This window comes from Polypterus senegalus, chromosome 7 (assembly GCF_016835505.1).
Source record: "Polypterus senegalus isolate Bchr_013 chromosome 7, ASM1683550v1, whole genome shotgun sequence".
Classification (NCBI taxonomy): domain Eukaryota; kingdom Metazoa; phylum Chordata; class Cladistia; order Polypteriformes; family Polypteridae; genus Polypterus; species Polypterus senegalus.
In genome coordinates this window covers 184,550,364-184,570,567 of record NC_053160.1, presented here as the reverse complement: position 1 = coordinate 184,570,567, position 20,204 = coordinate 184,550,364, and the positions used below count along the sequence as shown (strand labels likewise).

General features: G+C 39.9%; 1 protein-coding gene across 1 annotated transcript in view; it reads left to right on the top strand.

Annotated features, from left to right (window-relative positions):
- tek (TEK tyrosine kinase, endothelial) overlaps nt 1-20,204 on the top strand; it is a 126,167-nt gene that overhangs the window by 42,372 nt on the left and 63,591 nt on the right. Inside the window, exons 4-6 of the mRNA XM_039759703.1 lie at nt 6,854-7,006; nt 8,780-8,911; nt 17,012-17,149. Of these exons, the coding sequence (XP_039615637.1) occupies nt 6,854-7,006; nt 8,780-8,911; nt 17,012-17,149 (423 nt within the window). The remainder of the gene's footprint in view (nt 1-6,853; nt 7,007-8,779; nt 8,912-17,011; nt 17,150-20,204) is intronic.

Below are 20,204 nucleotides of genomic sequence, written 5' to 3'. Positions count from 1 at the left end.
GCTGGTGCATCACAAGCATTAACGCTGCTTTTACAAATCCCAAACCAAACGGCATATAACAGAGAGGTGCATCACATTTGTCATTCCAACAGGTGGTGCATCATAAACATTAACACTGCTTTTACGAATCCCAAACCAAATGGCATATAACAGAGACATGAATCACATTTTTCATTCCAACAGATGTCGCATCATAAACATTAACACTGCTTTTACGAATCCCAAACCAAATGGCATATAACAGAGACATGAATCACATTTTTCATTCCAACAGATGGCGCATCACAAGAATTAACACTGCTATTACGAGTCTCATACCAAATGGCACATAACAGAGACATGCATTGTGTTTGTCATTCCAACAGCTGGTGCATCACAAGCATTATAATAGAGAGGTGCATCACTTTTGCTGCTTTTACAAATCCCAAACCAAACAGCATATAACAGAGAGGTGCATCACATTTGTCATTCCAATAGATGGCGCATCACTAATATTAACACTGCTTTTATAATTCCAATACCAAATGGCACACAACAGAGACATAAATTGCGTTTGTCATTCCAGCAGGTGGTGCATCATAAACATTAACACTGCTTTTACTAATCCCATACCAAATGGCATATAACAGAGATAACGCAATGCATGGTGCATTAATGCTGAGGACTATGTTGACCGCAACCGGTCTTAGATGGGTAACGCAGTTACAATATTTTGGTAAAAATGCATATGTTTGGGATGTTGTGAACATACGACTGGATGACTTGAAATGTATATTATGAGACACAAGTATTGTGAGTTTTTTTTCAAATATGTTTCTGATCCTGTTTGCTGTTGTCCAATATTGGACACCACAGATGTCTGTTCTAATGAATGAAAAATATAAACTATAAATAAACTATATAGTAACTTACACAAAATATCACTTTTGGGTGGAGTATTTCTTTGATTTCTTCAGTTTCTCATATAACTGCCATCAGTCTCATGGGTAGCACAAACAGGTTACATTCATGATGCCACATTAGAAGGAGACAGAGGAGAGCCAATAATGGGTTCACACATCAGACTGTTCCAGTAATTTGTCTCTTTTGCCCTTTTACCACGTGCCACTTTGAAGCTGCATATTTCTGCATCAATAAGACAAGCAACAAATGGCTGTCATTGTACTGTAAAGTACAGTGACAATAAATTAAAATGAATGAGTGATTCATACTATTGTAGTGTTGACAGGCTTTTCCCCAACTGTGTTATTTTTTTAAAACATCTGCATTGGAGTGAGAAGCAAGCTTGCAACGTTTGTGTTATTTTTGGACCCATTCACACATTTTCAGCTGTATGTCTTGGTGAAAAATATTCCCTTAGGATAAATTAAGGTCATTTGTTGGAATAAAGCACCTCTTGGTAGGAAAATGTTGTAAAGTATTCAGGGCCTCCCCACCTCTTCATGCAGTAGCATAGAAGGTTAAAGACAATTTTAAAGTCGCGTTTTACACTTGGTGGCTCTGCGCTTATTTGTGCTCAGCCATCTGACCGCCTTACATAATAAAAGCACCTTTTGTCACTTTCATATCACAGGAGGAACTTCAGTTTGATGACAGCTGTGTTGGGTTGGGGGTGGCATGGTGGCACAGTGGTAGGGCTGCTGCCTCGCATCCCGGGTCCTCCCTGCGTGGAGTTTGCAGGTTCTCCCCGTGTCTGCGTGGGTTTCTTCCCACAGTCCAAAGACATGCAGGTTAGGTAGACTGGCGATCCTAAATTGTGTGTGTGTGTGCCCTGAGGAGGACTGGCGTCCTGTACAGAGTTTGTTCCTGCCCTAGGCTATCTATGATCGGCTCCAGTAAACCCACACAACCCTGTTCAGAACTAAGCAGGTTAGAAAATGACTGTTTTATGGTGTGAAAGTGTCTACTAGGTAAGGCACTTTAAACCTCTAACGTACTTCTCACATCGGTGGATAAGTTTGTACTGGAAATGCCTAAACTGTTAGCCTCGATTTGCACGTATGTTCTGTAGAACTCGCCTATTCAGCATTCACTCAGCACAGAGAAGCTAAAATACAAAGCAAGAATATCTCAGCACTGGCCGAGGAGGTCAGCTACCTTACCAGGGGATAGAAACCGCTCTGCTCCCGAGGCATCCCTGCCGGGATTCACTTACATGAAGATCTGTCTTCAGATGACTTCCCATGAAAGGCCTACCCCAGAATACCCTAAGAAAAGGCAAGAGCCGCTACTCCTGTCATGCTTTAGTATCCCGATGGCCACCTTTGAAAAGGGCTTCACAATCTAACAGGCGCCAAGAGCTAATCGTAACCGCCGGACAGTATGTAACCTAAATGAACACAGCCCACTGCATTAACGATCATCGGTCATGGCTAAACGTCAGTAAACAACTGGACAATGTCAGCAATGAATTACGCAAACCATTTCAATCAAAAGGAAGAGACCAGGGGCCTCATGTAGAAACGGTGCGTACGCACAGAAATGTTGCGTAACAACAACAACATTTATTTATATAGCACATATTCATACAAAAAAAAATATGTAGCTCAAAGTGCTTTACAAAATGAAGAATGGAAAAATAGAAGACACAATAAAAAATAAAAAAAAGTCAACATTAATTAACATAGAATAAGTAAGGTCCGATGGCCAGGGTGGACAGAAAAAAAAAAACAAAACTCCAAAAGCTGGAGAAAAAAACTAAAATCTGTAGGGGGTCCAGGCCACGAGACCACCCAGTCCCCTCTGGGCAATCTACCTAACATAAGTCAAACAGTCCTCTTTGTAGTTAGGGTTCTCATGGAAGGACCTGATGATGATGGTCACGTAGACTTCTGGCTTTCAGTCCATCAATGTTGGTGCATCAGGATGCTTTGAGTAGGTGGAGGTGGAGGTGGCGCAGGCCACCACAAAGAAACAGGAAAAAGAAACAGAAGAGAGAGTTGGGGTCACTACGGATTTTAGAGCCACCATGAATAGTTATTATAATGAATTGAACATACAGAGTATCAGGATTAAGTTAAAGTGAAGTTATAGAAAGGCCATGTTAAAGTAATGTGTTTTCAGCAGTGTTTTAAAGTGCTCCACTGTTTCAGCCTGGCGAATTCCTACTGGCAGGCTATTCCAGATTTGAGGTGCATAGCAGCAGAAGGCCGCCCGCCTCACCACTTCTTTTAAGTTTAGCTCTCAGAATTCTAAGGAGACACTCATTTGAGGATCTAAGGTTACGATTTGGAAGAACTTTTCCACGTTCAAATCGCGATGTATAAAACCAACACTTGGTGTAAAGCCACGCACTTTTCCACGGTACCTCATGCCTTGTCGTACGCAAGTTCTCCGCTCGGTTTTGCAGACTGGCGGCACCCAGCGTCAAAGCAGTGCTACTGTTCCTGTGTGGTTACTCCTTATTTTCCTGATGCTTTATAAATACACTGAAATTAACCGCATATTGTTTATTAGTGTAACGCATCTGATTGTAATTAACTTGTAACAATATAATGGTCCAGGGAACAGCCATAGTGTTCCAAATACCATAACTGCTTTAGCGTTGTTACTCTCACTTCTATTTCTTCTTCATCTTCTTCTTCTTTCAACTGCTCCCGTTAGGAGTTGCCACAGCGGATCATCATTTTCCATATTACTCTCACTGCACCACTCGGAGTATTTATATCACTGTATGTGAGTGTGAATCTCAGCAGCAGCTGATCGGAAAGAGAATTATCGTATACAGCTTTAAGGACACGCTGTCTCAGCCACGGCAAAACGTTTTAAAGCCTTTCCTGTACGGACCTCGCGGTTCAGAAACAGTTTCATCCCAAGAACTTTAAATGCACTCAATCAATTGCTCCTTGTAGAACTGTCTGGACTTATAAGTACAATCACCTCACTGTAAACTTGCACTACAGTTATAATATCGCACAACCTGAGCCTCTTTATAAAGCGCGTATTTACATATGATGACAATATCATTTTTAAGGTGAAATGCAGCAAAATATGTTTGTTAAATTATACACATAAAACTTTAACTTCATTTAAATAATCTATATTCTTCACTGGGACTGGCGTGAAGGATAGAATAATTAAACATGTACTACGAAGATATTTCAATGTTCCTTAAACATTTTGAAGAATCGGCGCTAAGCTTACAGATGGCTTAACTTCTATTACAGAGCTGATTGTGTGGCGATCGGTTACTTGGGGAAAGAAAAGCAAGGACTGCAGGGGCGACCACGCCAATATATATTGAATATAAAACAGAAAGAGAAAATAACGACACAGCAAAAAATGCAGCAGCAAATTTCGACAAAAGTTAAATGCTTGTGTCATGAGCACGAGGCGGCTATGCAGTGTCTGCAATGGACGAGGCCATCCACTGTGCATAAGCTACCTTACTGACATTGGCGGGCAAAGGAGCCACCGATTCTTCCTCTGCCCAGTGCCACCACAAGCCTAGAGCCGCCCCTGAGTACTGCTGCAATAAATTATTTCATCGAAGGTCGCACACAATCACTGCGCCGTGAAACCCATGTTTAATAACGTGCTTTAGCTCCTATCATCATGAAAATGATATCACGTATACATCTCAGTATTTTAGTTATTCAGAGAGCTGTAATATCATGAATGTAATGGACTCTGTGTCCAGTTGGAGGAAGAGAGCCGATTTAAGAAGCAAGTAGTGATTCACACACAGAGGGCACATAGAAGAACAAACATAAAACAAAGCATTTAACGTGCTACTTTAATTACGATGTGATTTGAGAAACTGGTTATTTAAACAATTTTAAGATGAAGTTTATGATGTTCTACTTTAATGACAAAATAAACTACGTGATTAAAGTGGAAATGTCGAGGTTGAAGTTGACATTTTGTGCTTTTTCCCCACTGTGTGCCTATTTTTTTTCTCTGTACCCTAATAAGCTTTCATATGACACTCAGACAGTGGGCTTACAACTCTTCTTTTCACGGCGACTTTGATGTGTGACTTCTTTTTTATTTCCAGCACTGTGCGATTTGTGAATGTGAGCTTTCAAGTTTCTTCAACACGCTATGTCACTCGATCAACTTCCTTTTCTTGATTATTCCACGGTTTATTTGAACAAATAGTATGTTCTTCCTTTGCCTCCACTTGGTATTCGCTGAAATTCTTATATTTTCCCCGTGCTTTTCCCATTGTCTTTTCACAGAAGGCTGAGCTTAAGGGCGATTTATATTGATTTGCATATTCAAATAGGCGTAATTCTGGGAGGATTTGGGGCATTACATAATGCGCGTGCACGAGTGTTAGTTTTCACGCTGATTGGGATTTATGTAGCGGAAGAACGTGGAAGTTGGAGTACGCACAGATTCCTGCATCTGGATTTTTCTGCGTAAGTACAATTCGGCTTTTGTGCTTACGCCATGTTATAGTGCGAGTTCTACGCACAGCGTCATACATGAGGCCCCAGATGTACAGTAAATGTTAGATATGAAGACATACAACCTGAACGATTCAAATCAGGGTCACATAGCAAGCTTCTTATCAGGCGGCTGTAGCTTTGGTTTCTGCAGTCTCTGTTTGCTTAAACAATCCGTGATGCTTGGGAGCAGACGGGTGGTCTGTAGGTGGTAAAGTCTGACCGAGTGGTCTTCTGTTTGGCAGTTGTTTCTCTAATATAATATAATATAATATAATATAATATAATATAATATAATATAATATAATATAATAATATAATATAATATAATATAATATAATGGGTTTGTTTCCGGCCTTGCACCCTGTGTTGGCTGGGATTGCCTCCAGCAGACCCCCGTGACCTTGTAGTTAGGATATAGCGGGTTGGATAATGGATGGATATTTAAATAGGTTAACATATTCAGGTATTTTGGAGAGCGGCACAAACTCCAACTATGCCACTGTCTGTGCTAATCTCTTTATTCAATTAAAACAGATTTGTTTTTTCTGTCCCAGTTTTCCTATGAATTTCATGATTTCCGTTTTGGAAACACCTGTTTTGTGATTCCATCATAGAAACATAATCAAACAATAATAAAAGCAATTAACACGTACAGAATTTCAAAAGCTGCAAAAACTTACTTTGCTCATGGGGTGGTCCTTCTTTTTTCTTTCAGGTTGTTAATTCAGATAGTTGTGTCTTGTCCATGGCCATCTGTAAGACACTCATATTGGGGGGAGAGAAGTTTCTCTTTTTTTATATGGTAAAACCACCCCTTTTATGTAATTTATTCGTACCCATTTCTTCCTACCCACATTTTCTTGCTTTGACCTGCCAAACCTGCGTTTGCACAACCCTTTCTAGCGTCCCAATTCCCTTTGTTGAAAGACAACCTCATAGCGTCATGTCTTCACCAGCCTGCTTTACGGTTAGAATGGCATTACACAGGCGGTGAGTGGTGCCCTTATTTCTTCCAGATGTGACAGTTGAGGCCAGACAGTTGAGTATTTGTTTCATCAGACTAGAGAATTCAGTTTCTCATAGTCTCAGAGTCCATCAGATGCCTTTTTGCAAACTCCAAGTGGGCTTCCATGTGTTGTCTGGCGACTCTACCATAAAGCCCAGATTAGTGGAGTGTTTGCCTAAACAGAAATATGGTTTGAAATAAGTTTAAATTATAATAAATAAATAAACAAATACAAATTAGATTCCGTCCTTTTATTTTATATTTCAATCAATCTGTCTAACCCTTAGAGTGACCATTTCAGGCATTTGGGTACAAATTTTCAACAAAACTATATGTTCATTCGGTGAAGAAGATACATCAGAATGTTGAAAGTTCATTTTTATTTGAAATTAATGAATTTTGAGTTAAAAATAATCAATAATTATGTTTGTCTTTTTCTCTTGCTGTTTTTTAGGAACTTTTATTCATTCAGTTCCTAAAAATGATGTCCTGGATAAGCTGATTTATGGCCTGCAGACTGTTTCTCTGTGTGATGCTGGGGTCTATTCAGCCAGATTCATTGGACGAAATGAAAACACTTCTGCTCTCATCAGGCTGATAGTAAGAAGTCAGTGGGAATGATGTTAAGTTATACTCAAAATAACCATCAAGAAATTAACAAATGAGGACATCATAGATTTTTTTTTCCATTCTTGAATAACCATTACATGTTGAAAAATACCAGCGTACCAGATTCTTATAACTGTTTCAAGCCATTCAGGGCTACACAGCAGGTTGGAGCCTGTCCTGCTAGAAACCTTACAAGTCAGGAAGGAACACCCGCAGAGTCGGTTCTTTGATGTTATCAGTCAATCCTGGCATAATGCCTGTGCACCTTGGGAGAAAAACAGAATTCCTGATAAGATTCTGGGTAAAAGAGGGAGAATGCACACATTTTCCATAGATAGATAGATAGATAGATAATTCTAGCATAGTTGGCAGGATTAGATTGATAGTAATTTTAGAGTAGTTGGCAGGATTAGATAGATAGACAGATAGATAGATAATTTTAGCGTAGTTGCAGGATTAGACAGACAGATAGATAATTCTAGCGTAGTTGGCAGGATTAGATAGATAGATAATTCTAGCGTAGTTGGCAGGATCAGATAGATAGATAATTTTAGCGTAGCTGGCAGGATTACATAGATAGATGTAGAGTTTTACAGAAGCTCAAGAAGCATTACAACAAATAACAATAACCTTCCTTAAACATACGCAAGAATTAAGAAAAGTAGAAAAATGTCTAACCTGGGTAATGATAACAGTCCCAGTCTCAGTCCCAGTGAGGCACTATAAACACTTATTTTTTTGGGGATTATGGAGCCCCTGCAGCTTTTCTTGGCTCAGTTCTGCTGAATGATTTATTGGCTGAAAGTCCTCAGTGTTAGTGTTTCACGGAGAGGATGTTCAGCGTTGTTAACAAGGGCACTCAGTTTTGTCTTCATTCTCTCCTCCATTAGTACCCCCAGCTGGTCCACACTGTGCTCGATAACCGAGCCTGCCTTTTTAATCAGCTTGTTGGTTCGGTGGGCCTCTCTTAAAGTGATCTTACCGGCTCAGCACATCACAGTGTAGAAAACCGCACTGGCCATCACAGAGTTGCAGAAGATGTGAAGGATGTCACTACCCAAAAAAAATGGAGTGCAGAAGAAGAGTCTGCTCTGCCCTTCCATATTTAGTTCCTCTGTGTTATTAGACCAGTCCAGCCTGACAATGATGTGAACCCCCAAGTACTTGAAGTAGATCTAAGTTGCAATTAGGTGATGAATCTACAAATGATTTTGATTCAAATTTACAATTGGCTTGTGTCTTTCATCTCAAATGGGTGATGATGATGATGATGATTACACTTTCTGTGGAGCTTTTTTCATTTTTGGGAAAACTGAGCAGAATCTGTGATCCTTTTCAGAGAAAACGTAAGGTGTGCTCTGTTTGTTAGGGTACACCACAGATAAGACAGGAGGGTGGTCATCTTTACAATAGCTGTTTATACTTGTTTGAAAGTAATCCTAGTGCCTCAGGTAGCAGAATTAAATAGTTGAAAACTATAAAGTTTCCTAAAATCAGCCTTTTGTTTTAATTTTATTCATTATTCTTACAAGTATTGTTTTGCTTAAATAAAACACAGACACTGCTGCAAATCAGGATTCCACAAATACACTTTTACAAGAAGTCAAATAATGCAGTGAATCCCTATATTCTAATTTATGTCTTTTCTATCCAGATGGTTCAGAATGTTTAAAAAACGAGAATCTTTTCTAGACACTAGCTTGAATTCATGTTTTTCTTACTGTTTCTGAAAGTCATTTTTACTGTTGCCATTTTTAATAATCCCCTTAAGATTGTCCTGCTGGAAAATGGGGCCCTGACTGCACTCAAGTCTGCACAGACTGTAAAAATGGAGGAATGTGTCACGACCAGACGGGAGAATGCATATGTCCGCCAGGATTTATGGGCGATCTATGTGAAATAGGTATGTTACGGCCGTTAATCTGCAAAAAAAATAAATAAATAGAATTATCTGGGGGGCTATCGTTATTTTTTTTGCCGTCTTGCTGAGTGGTAGGGCACCTGCCTACAGGAATCACCCAATTTTAAATGACTGTTCAAGACTGGAAGGCTTAGAGGTTCGGTAAAAGGTCTGTGATCAGCCTGGCCAGATCCGCTACAGTGCCATCAGAAAGTATTCAGATCCCTTCACTTTTTCGCATTTTGTTATGTTGCAGCCTTTTTGTTGAAAGGGCGGCATGGTGGCGCAGTGGGTAGTGCTGCTGCCTCACAGTAAGGAGACCTGGGTTCACTTCCCGGGTACCTCCCTGCGTGGAGTTTGCATGTTCTCCCCGTGTCTGTGTGGGTTTCCTCCCACAGTCTAAAGACATGCATTGGCAATCCTAAATTGTCCCTGTGGTGGGCTGGTGCCCTGCCTGGGGTTTGTTCCTGCCTTGCACCCTGGGATTGGCTCCAGCAGATCCCTGTGTTAGGATATACTGTGTTGGAAAATGACTGACTGACTTTTGTTGAAAGTCATTTGAATTCTTCTCTTCGTCATCAAGCAACACTCAATACCATAGAAAGTCAAATTTTACTATTATCACAACAGTTAGAAAAACCTGAAATCTCACACTAACACCAGAGTTTAGACGCCTGACTCAGTACTTTGTTGAAGTGCCTTTGGTGGCGAGTATGGCCTGGAGTCGTCTTGGGTGTGCTTACCTGGATTTGGGGATTTTTTTCTGCCATTCTTCTCTGCCGATCCTTTCATGCTCTGTCAGGTTGGATGGAAACCGCTTGTATACAACTAACCTCCAGAAATGTTTGACTGGGTTCAAGTCTGGACTCTGGCTGGGCCACTCAAGAACATTCACAGAGTTGACCCTAAGCCACTCCTGTACCGTCTATGTGCTTAGGGTGACTGTCCTGTCGCAAGGCACAGTTCGGAGTCAACAGCATCCCGGAGCAGGGTTCCAGTCAGGATACCTCTGGACTTTGTGTTTCATTCAGCTCTCCTTTGACCCCAACTAGTTTCCCTGACACTGACGCTGCCACCACCATGCGTCACTGTTGGAATGGTATTTCACAGGTGATAAACAGTGCCTGGTTTCCTCCAGATGTGACTGTGCTTAGATCTGTCGCCAAACAGTTCAATCTTGGGTTCATCAGGACAGAGAATCTTGTTTCTCTACAGTCTGAGAGCCCTTTAGGTGCCTTTTTTGGGCTTTCATGTTTCATCATGTGATGTCTGCCATAGGGTCCAGATTAGTAGAGTGTTGTCGTAATGGTTGTCCTTCTGGAAGGTTTTTCCCATTTCCATAGATGTTCTCTAGAGCTCAGCCAGAGTGATCGTCAGGTTCTTGGTCGCCTCTCATACTAAGGCCCTTTTCCTCCAATTACTCAGTTTGGCCAAAGCAGCAGAGCTCTAAGAAGAGTCATAATTCATTGAAACTTATTCTATTTAAGAATTGTGGAGGCCTGGGAGCCTTCAGTGCTGCAGAAATGTTTATGTAGCCGTCCCCAGATTTGTGCCTCGACACAATTAAGTTCTGCAGGCAACTCCATCGACCTCATGGCCTGGTTTTTGCTCAGCTGTGGGACCTTCTAGAGACAGGTGTGCGCCTTTCCCATTCAGTCCAATCAACTCAACTGACCAAAGGTGGACACCAAACAAAGTGGGATGCAACTGAAAAAAAATTTCAAGTGTCCAGTCAAATCAAGCCACTTTTATTGTCACATCACTTAACACGAATGTACAAGTTAGTGAAAAACTTGCATGCAGGGACCACAGTAGTATGGCAGTCAGGGCCATCATCAAGTCCTTCCAAGAGAACTCTAAATACAAAGAGGACTGTTTCAATTATCTTAGGTAGAATGCCCAGAGGGGACTGGGCGGTCCCGTGGCCTTGGTACCCCTGCAGATTTTATTTTTTCTCTCCGGACGTCTGGAGTTTTTTTTTTTGTTTTTTCTGTCCTCCCTGGCCATCGGACCTTACTCTTATCCTATATTAATTAGTGTTGTCTTATTTTAATTCTTACTTTCTCTCTTATTTCCCTTTTCTTCATCGTGTAAAGCACTTTGAGCTACATTATTTGTATGAAAATGTGCTATAGAAATAAATGTTGTTGTTGTTGTAACGCATGGGCACACTAGGCAAGTTGCCCGGGGGCCCCACGGGCATAGGGGCCCCATGCTAATCTATGTATAGGGTGGTCCAGATCTAATTATTCAATTTTCATTATGCTATCACTTATTAAGTTTATTACATAGAAAACCTCCCGAATAATCTCCGACCATCGAGAAGTGTGCGAACTGACGACATGAAGAATCGTCTTTGGCCGAACTGGAATCGTCGCCGCATAAATCAAAGTCATCCAGACGACCTGGATCTGCATAATTAGATCTGGACCACCCTATATGTTGTGACTTGCTGAGTGGTTGTGTAGGTAGGGGTCGCAGTGCACTGCTTTGCCCCAGGGGGCCTATAATGCTGTTAAGACGGTCCTGATGGCGAGGTGAGACACATAAATAACCGGACTGGGCTTGGGGCTTTCCTAGAAAACCGTCCGGAGGTCGGCCGGACGTGAATCATAGAACTGTATCATACCCTCCTACACGCCCTCTCAAACCGCTGACCGGCTAGGTATATCCTGTGAAGAGCCCAGTCAGGATTTGCACAACATTCGCTACACGTTTTGCCACGATAACGACGGGAGAAAAAATCAAACAGCGAATCGACATCAAATTTCTTGCGAAATTGAACAAAACTGTCGCAGAAACTTACGAAATGATAAAAATAGAGTAAGGTGATAATAATTTGTCTCGCACACAAGTTTTTGATTGGCACAAACGTTTCAAGGAAGGACAAGAAAATGTGGAAGATGTTCAACGCATAGATCACCCACGTTCGTCTCGGACGGATGAAAACATCAAAACGGTGAATCTGATTATTTCGAAATTATCGGACTGCTTTAATTCCGTTAAGCAGTTTTTGACTGACAAAAACACTCCTGTCCTCAATCATCCTCCCTATTCGCCTGATTTAGCTCCCTGTGATTTTTTACTTGTTCCCAAAAATCAAAAGTGACCTGAAGGGAATGCATTTTTCTTCAATGGATGAAGAGCCTCAAGCAAGAAGACTTGCAGCTCTGTTTCCATGAATGGAAGATACGTATGGAGTGGTGTAGAGATTGGGAGGGGGACTATATAGAAGGTGACAATGTTTAGAATGCTGCAAGTCATCAATAAATATATTTTTTTACCAATCCGGTTATTTTTGTGTCTCACCTCGTAGAGTATATGCATAATAATACATTGAAATATGAATTCACCAATCACACACTGTGCAAAAATAGACACATTACATTTACATTACTAAACTCTTAGACATATTCAAACTTATACTCTATACAATACATACTAGCAACACTAAAAAGATGTGGAGCAATGGAATGTGCAAATAATGTATCAGCAATAGCATGGGGTGTTGGTAATGGTTCGTATCGGTCACTGTGCATCCTAAATCCTTAATGGAAGAAGCTGTTCTAATGTCAAATTAGGTTTCTCAGGAGACTTTTTGACTGTAGACAGATCATTGTAATCAGAAGCTTGCTTAATGTGAGCACCTCTAATCTTTAGAGTTTGAAATCCCCGCCCCTTCTTTGAGACCCGCCTCCATAAGGCTTTGGATTGGTGCAGAAATGTGACACTCAGTGAGCCGTCTAATTGTCCTCCCCAGTTTTTAGCACATTTCACTCATGGTTGTCTCCAGATGTGTAAATTATTAGCGATACTACTTTCACGTGTATCCTTAGGAGATTAAGTGAGTTGTTCAGGGACGCAGAATTTGTCTGAGCGCCCTTGTGGTTTCTAGGCTGTCACCATAACACTTGAACCAAAGACAGTGAAGAGGTTATCCTAGGGTTGCCAGATTAGAAAATTAGAAATATGGGACACTCTTAAAATCTCTCTCCACATTACTATATATATATAAATTTATACATGCCCCCTACACACCCAGACCAATATCCTTCTATATAAAAGCAGTCGGGTGTCTTTCTGTCCTGTGAGTGCTACGCAGGCGGGGAGTTTCACACACGCCCCACCCATTTTGCAATGCACGATGGGATTTGTAGTTTCGTTTTTCCAGGTTAAAGATGATTTTCTACTCCAGACTGTGCGATATCTTCTTCTTCTTTCTTACTATATAAAAGCAGTCAGGATTGTCCTTCCGTCCCGTGAGTGGAAAGCGTAGCGGTATTCCGCTTATCACAGACTTACTACTTGCAGCTTGCGGTACGAAGTGACATGATGTGAGCAGAGTTCTGGTGCTCCCATCGTTCCCTTGCTTTTGTGCGCGATGCGCTCTAAAAATAGACAAAATTATGTCTCTGGAAATAATTAATTTTGATGGAGTACAAATGCCTCACCACGTAGTAAATATCATGGGGGTTCAAAAGGGCGACCTCAATACAGAAAAAAAGTTTCAATTTCATCACAAAAATAACAGAAACTATGAGTATTAAAGTAATACCGCTCAAATGCAGTATAACCAAATTATATTAGATTAGATTAGATTAGATTCAACTTTATTGTCATTACACGTGTATAAATACAGGGCAACGAGATTCAGTTTAGCATCTAATCAGAAGTGCAAAGAGCAGAAGTGCAATAAATATAGTATGTGCATATTATGTACAGTTAAATACGATATGTACAGTTAAGAGCACAGTGAAGATGGGAATAGATATATAGATATATATAGATAGATATACAGATGTTCTAAATGCGGATGGCAAATATACAGATGTACAATATACATGTATGTACCTATACATGTATTTGTATGTACTATAATACTATAAGTACTATATATATATATATATGCATACAGATGTACAACATACAGGTGTGTTATGTATGTGCAGTAATACTATAAGATATATATATATATATATATATATATATACATACAGTACAACATACAGGTGTGTTATGTATGTGCAGTAATACTATAAGTACTATTATATATATACACAGATGTACAATATACAGATGTGATATGTATGTGCTGTAATACTATGAGTATTGTAATATATACAGATGTACAATATATGATATATGATGTACAATGTACAGGTGTGCTGTGTGTGCACAGGTATATACAGGTATGTACAAGGAAAGGGAGGAGGAGTAGTGTAGAGGATTAAGTGTGTGTGGATGTGAAGGTTCAACGGGGGACTGAGTTCAGAAGTGTGACCGCTGTGGGGAAGAAGCTGTTCCTAAACCTGCTGGTTTTAGTCGGAAGGCTCCTGTAGCGCCTTCTGGAGGGGAGGAGCTGGAAGAGTTTGTTGGCTGGATGAGAGGAGTCCTTAAGAATGGAACGAGCTCGGCGTAAACATCTCTTCTTGTGAATGTCCTCAATGACCGGAAGTGGAGTCCCTATGATGCGTTGTGCGGTTTTCACCACCCGCTGCAGTGCCTTGCGGTCAGCAACAGAGCAATTCCCATACCAGGCTGTGATACAGTTGTGATACAAATTAATGAGTTTATATAAAATATCAAATTGATCTACATATTGAATTGCCTTAAGAAGTGGTCAACTTTAAAGTCGGTCGCCTTAAAAGGCGGGTCAGCCTAGTATAATATATAAAAGTGGCGACATAAGTTAAAAACATAAAGTAAGGATTTTAATGGGTTATGAAGAAAACAAAAGTAAACTCATTTTAAATTATTAAATACAAGCTAAAAAAAAATTCTGTAAAGGTGAAATCATTTGAAAATATTTATTTAATACAGACAACAGAGAAATAGCATTATTTAATACAGGCAATACAGATAGGTAAAAGAAATTCCGAGACAGTGAAATCACTGCAAAATTCTTATTTAATAGAGATAATATAATAAAATGCAAAGGAAAATCAGTCATCGTCCAACCCGCTATATCCTAACTACAGAGTCACGGGGGTCTGCTGGAGCCAATCCCAGCCAACACAGGGCACAAGGCAGGAAACAAACCCCGGGCAGGGCGCCAGCATACCGCAGGTAAAGGAAAATAATTTTGAAAATTATTATTTAATACAACCAATACAGAAATAAACTGAAAATTTTGTTTCCTATGGAGAATATGAAAAGAAACAAAACTGAGAAACTTATATTCAAAATGTTAAGATAGTAAGATAGTAGCCACATCCAACTTATTTCATTCAGTCCACTGAACATTCATCATCGAGAAGACACGCTCAACATTAGCATCATGTGCTACAACACACGCTGTTGACCCCGTATGTTGCAATGCTGATCCAGAACTGCACAGCAGCGCGGCTGGAGAGCAAAACGGTTAACAGAGTCGCTGTCTTCAGCCAACCAGAGCAACTGAACAAGCTGCAAACAGGCAGCAAACATGAGTTTCCTCGTTACATTTGGGTTATTTTCATCAAGAGAATCCGAGAAATGAAAGTATAATTACTTATAAAGTTACAACTAAGCACTGTAAGAAGGAAGTAAAAATATATTTTTATTACAAAATTTGAAAATGAACAAAATACATGGATATTTGGGTGTCCCTGAAAGGTCAGTACGGGACAAGGGACAAAATATGGCAGCGTTTCTCAACCTTTAAGTATTTGAGACCCGAGCTTTCATAACAGTTTTAATTGTGCCACTCTAAGGTTTTTTTGAAAGGAGCCCACTAATACCAATTTGTTTTTTATTTAAATTAATGATATAGATGCATATTTTATTATACCTACTTAACTTTTATTGACATTTATCTACCTCTCTATTTATTTCTCTAGTATCAGAATGTAGTTTAAGTTCATTTGTTTGGGTTTCAATAGATGGATTTTTCATATTTTGGATTCTTGTTTTCTTTTTATCACATCTTCGCGCCCCCCTTTTTGTTACTTCGCGCCCCCACAGTTTGAGAACAACTGAAATATGGGACATTTTTATATATACTATTTATATACTATACTAGGCTGACCCGCCTTTTAAGTTGACCACTTCTGAAGGCAATTCAATATGTAGATCAATTTGATATTTTATACAAACTGATTAATTTGGTTATACTGCATTTGAGCGGTATTACTTTAATACTCGTAGTTTCTGTTATTTTTGTGATGAAATTGAAACTTTTTCTATATTGAGGTCGCCCTTTTGAACCCCCCTGATATTTACTACACGGTGAGGCATTTGTACTCCATCAACATTAATTATTTCCAGAGACATAATTTTGTCTATTTTTCCAGCGCATCGCACACAAAAGCAAGGGAACGATGGGAGCACCAGAACTCTGCTCACATCATGTCGCTTCGTACTGCAAGCCGCAAGTAGTAAGTCTGTGATAAACGGAATAGATAGATAGATACTTTATTAATCCCAAGGGGAAATTCACATAATCCAGCAGCAGTATACTGATACAAAAAACAATATTAAATTAAATAGTAATAAAAATGAAAAATACCTACGCTTTCCACTCGCGGGACGGAAGGACAATCCCGACCGCTTTTATATAGTAAGAAAGAAGAAGAAGATATCGCACAGTCTGGAGTAGAAAATCATCTTTTACCTGGAAAAACGAAACTACAAATCCCATCATGCATTGAAAATGGACGGGGCGTGTGTGAAACTCCGCGCCTGCGTAGCACTCACGGGACGGAAGGACACCCAAACAGCTTTTATATATATACTATATAATATTCATACTGTATTGAGAATTTGTTCAGTGTATTGTATTGTATTGTATTGACCCCCTTCTTTCTGACACCCACTGCACTCCCAACTTACCCGGAAAGGGGTCTCTCTTTGAACTGCCTTTCCCGAGGTTTCTTCCATTTTTTCCCTACAAGGATTTGTTTTTTTTGGGAGTTTTTCCTCATCTTCTTAGAGAGTCAAGGATGGGGGGCTGTCAAGAGGCAGGGTCTGTTAAAGCCCATTGTGGCACTTCTTGTGTGATTTTGGGCTATACAAAAATAAATTGTATTGTATTGTATTGTATAAAGGACATCTGGCAACCCTAAGTTATCCTCATTCTGAACAAAATAGCACCGCTAACCTTAATAAAATGCAATTATATTTCAGCTTGTGGCAAGGGCAGATATGGCAAAACCTGCAAGGAAACCTGTGAAAATGGAACTTGCCAGTCTCTTGTTTTCTGTCTACGGGATCCTTATGGATGCTCCTGTGCCACAGGATGGAGTGGACTCGAGTGCAACCAGTGTAAGTAATTTGTGATTTATAGATACAGTACACACTTGACTTTTAAAATGTATTTTAATCCAAATTAAGCCTTTTATGTCCATGTATTTGAGCAAATATTTTGGAAATCAGAGTAACATGGTGGTGCAATGGGTAGTGCCGCTACCTGATGCTCCTGAAACCAGGATTTAGATCACACTGTCTGTATGGAGTTGGCATGTTTTTAGGGACATGATGTTTGTCAGTCACATCTTGGTATCGCAGAAGACTTGTACTTTAATGGAATGTAGCTACTTGTGGTTAACTAAAGCAGCTTTCTTCTCTCTAGCTGCCCTTATTGCAACATGAATGAAACCAATTGCTTCAATTACATTAGGAGAACCCAACACTGCTGAAAATCGAATTTTTAAATGCTGGCAAAAATGTTTCATGTATGTACACCCACACCATATGAAAAATGGATGGAGTGTCTTGTCGGTTGGTTATTGGCTTCCAGCACAGCAGGCATGATGGAGTGAAGCTTGGCTGAGATACTCCTGACCTGTCGGCCAGTTCACTGAGAACTGACAACAAGTAGCCAGTAATAAACTGATGAAGAACCAAAAAGTGCTTCAGTGCAAACACATGGCATTGGCCTTCTTAAAATAGAATAGTCTGTGCATCGTATTAATCCTTTTTAAGGTGTAATATGTTTGTCACATAAACACACATTATAATAACGGTTAAGAGATATGACTTATTATATGTGTGAGTCATCATTTTGCCCGTTTGTATGCAATTACCTGCTTGACTATGATGGAGGCAGTGTGGTGTACTGGTTAAGGCTTTGGACTTCAAGCCCTGACATTGTGGGTTCAATTCCTGCTATTGACAGTGTGTGATCATGAACAAGTCACTTGATCTGCCTGCGCTCTAATTGAAAAATTAAAAGAAAATGTAGCCAATTATATGATAAATATTGTAAGCTGCTTTGGATAAAGGCATCAGCCAAAAATGTAAATGTTGATCATGGGTGTCATCATTTCCCAGTTTTTCCATGAACATACACACTTTCCCTTGACAAGGTTTCATTTCTTGCTTCTTCTTGTGCATAAACAAGCTTTAGAAATCTGACTCCTGTTGAACATCATCCATTTCTACACTTATCATCCTTTTCTTTTTTTAACTCCTTATTGGCCCTAAATTGTCCTATCCTGACATTTTTTTGGAATAGCGTTGTGGCAATTTTGAATGTACAGTGATCCCTCCTTTATTGCGGGCGTTGCGTTCCAGAACCCCCTGCGAAAGGTGAAAATCCGTGAAGTAAATACCGTATGTTCATATGTTCAGCCCTTATAAACTCTCCCACACTCTTATAAACATTTCCCGCACACAGCATAAACCCTCTGTATTCTCTTAGATATTAGGTAAGATTTGTTGGAATTATGTATGTAAATACACTGTTTATATACAGTAAAATCTAAATATTATTAAGATATTGAGCGTCTCCGATATCACATACACTGTGTGCACAATTATTAGGCAAGTGAGTATTTTGACCATATCATCATTTTTAATGCGTATATTCCAACTCCAAGCTGTATTAACTTGAATGCTTATTGGATTTAAGCACGTCAGGTGATGTGTATTTGTGTAATGAGGGAGGGTGTGGCCTAAGGAGATCAACACCCTATATCAAGGTGTGCAGAATTATTAGGCAGCTAGTTTTCCTCGGGCAAAATGGGCCAAAAAGAGATTTAACTGACTCTGAAAAGTCAAAAATTGTAAAAGTCTTTCAGAGGGATGCAGCACTTTTGGAATTGCTAAGATATTGGTGTGTGATCACAGAACCATCAAACATTTTGTTGCAAATAGTCAACAGGGTCGCAAGAAACGTGTTGAGAACAAAAGACGCAAATTAGCTGCCAAAGATTTGAGAAGAATCAAACGTGAAGCTACCAGGAACCCATTATCCTCCAGTACTTTCATATTCCAGAGCTGCAACCTACCTGGAGTGCCCAGAAGTACAAGGTGTTCAGTGCTCAAAGACATGGCCAAGGTAAGGAGGGCTGAAACCCAACCACCACTGAACAAGAAACATAAGTTGAAACGTCAAAACTGGGCCAAGAAATATCTGAAGACAGATTTTTTTCAAAGGTTTTATGGACCTATGAGATGAGAGTGACTCTTGATGGACCAGATGGATGGACCTGTGGATCAGTAATGGGCACAGAGCTCCACTCCAACGTGGAGGTGGGGTACTGGTATGAGCTGGTATTTTTAAAGATGAGCTAGTTGGACCTTTTTGCATTGAAGATGAACTCAAAATCAACTCCCAAACCTACTGCCAGTTTTTCTAAGACACTTTCTTCAAACAGTGATACAGGAAGAAGACCATGATTTTATGCAGGCCAATGCTCCATCACTTGCATCGAAGTTCTCCACTGCGTGGCCAGCCAGTAAAGGCCTTAAAGATGAAGGAATAATGACATGGCCCCCCTTCCTCATCTGACCTAAACCCTATCGAGAACTTGTGGGCACTTCTTAAACGCTAGATTTACGGGGGAGAAAAACAATCCACCTCTCTGAAGAGTGTCTGGGAGGCTGTAGTCACTGCTCCACAAAAAGCTGATCGTCAACAGATCAAGAAACTGACAGACTCCATGAATGGAAAGGCTTATGACTGTTATTGGAAAGAAGGGTGGCTATATTGGTCATTGATTGATTGATTGATTTTTTAAATGTCAGAGATGTTTATTTGTAAATTTTGAGGTGTTTGTTTATTATTCTCACTATAACAGATGAAAAGAAACAAGTGAGATGGGAAAATGTTCATTTTTCCTTTAGTTGCCTAATAAATCTGCACACTAATAGTTGCCTAATAATTGTGCGCACATATGTATTCCCCTGATGATGTTCACACTCACATTTCCGTTGTGAAACATTCAGGTTTCAGGTTTATTAACATTTTGGATTGACTGATAGCACTGTGTTTGTTCCATATTAAAATTAATCCTCAAAAATACAACTTGCCTAATAATTCTGCACTCCCTGTATGTTACAGCCGTTACGATAGACCAGGGGTCCTCAATCATGG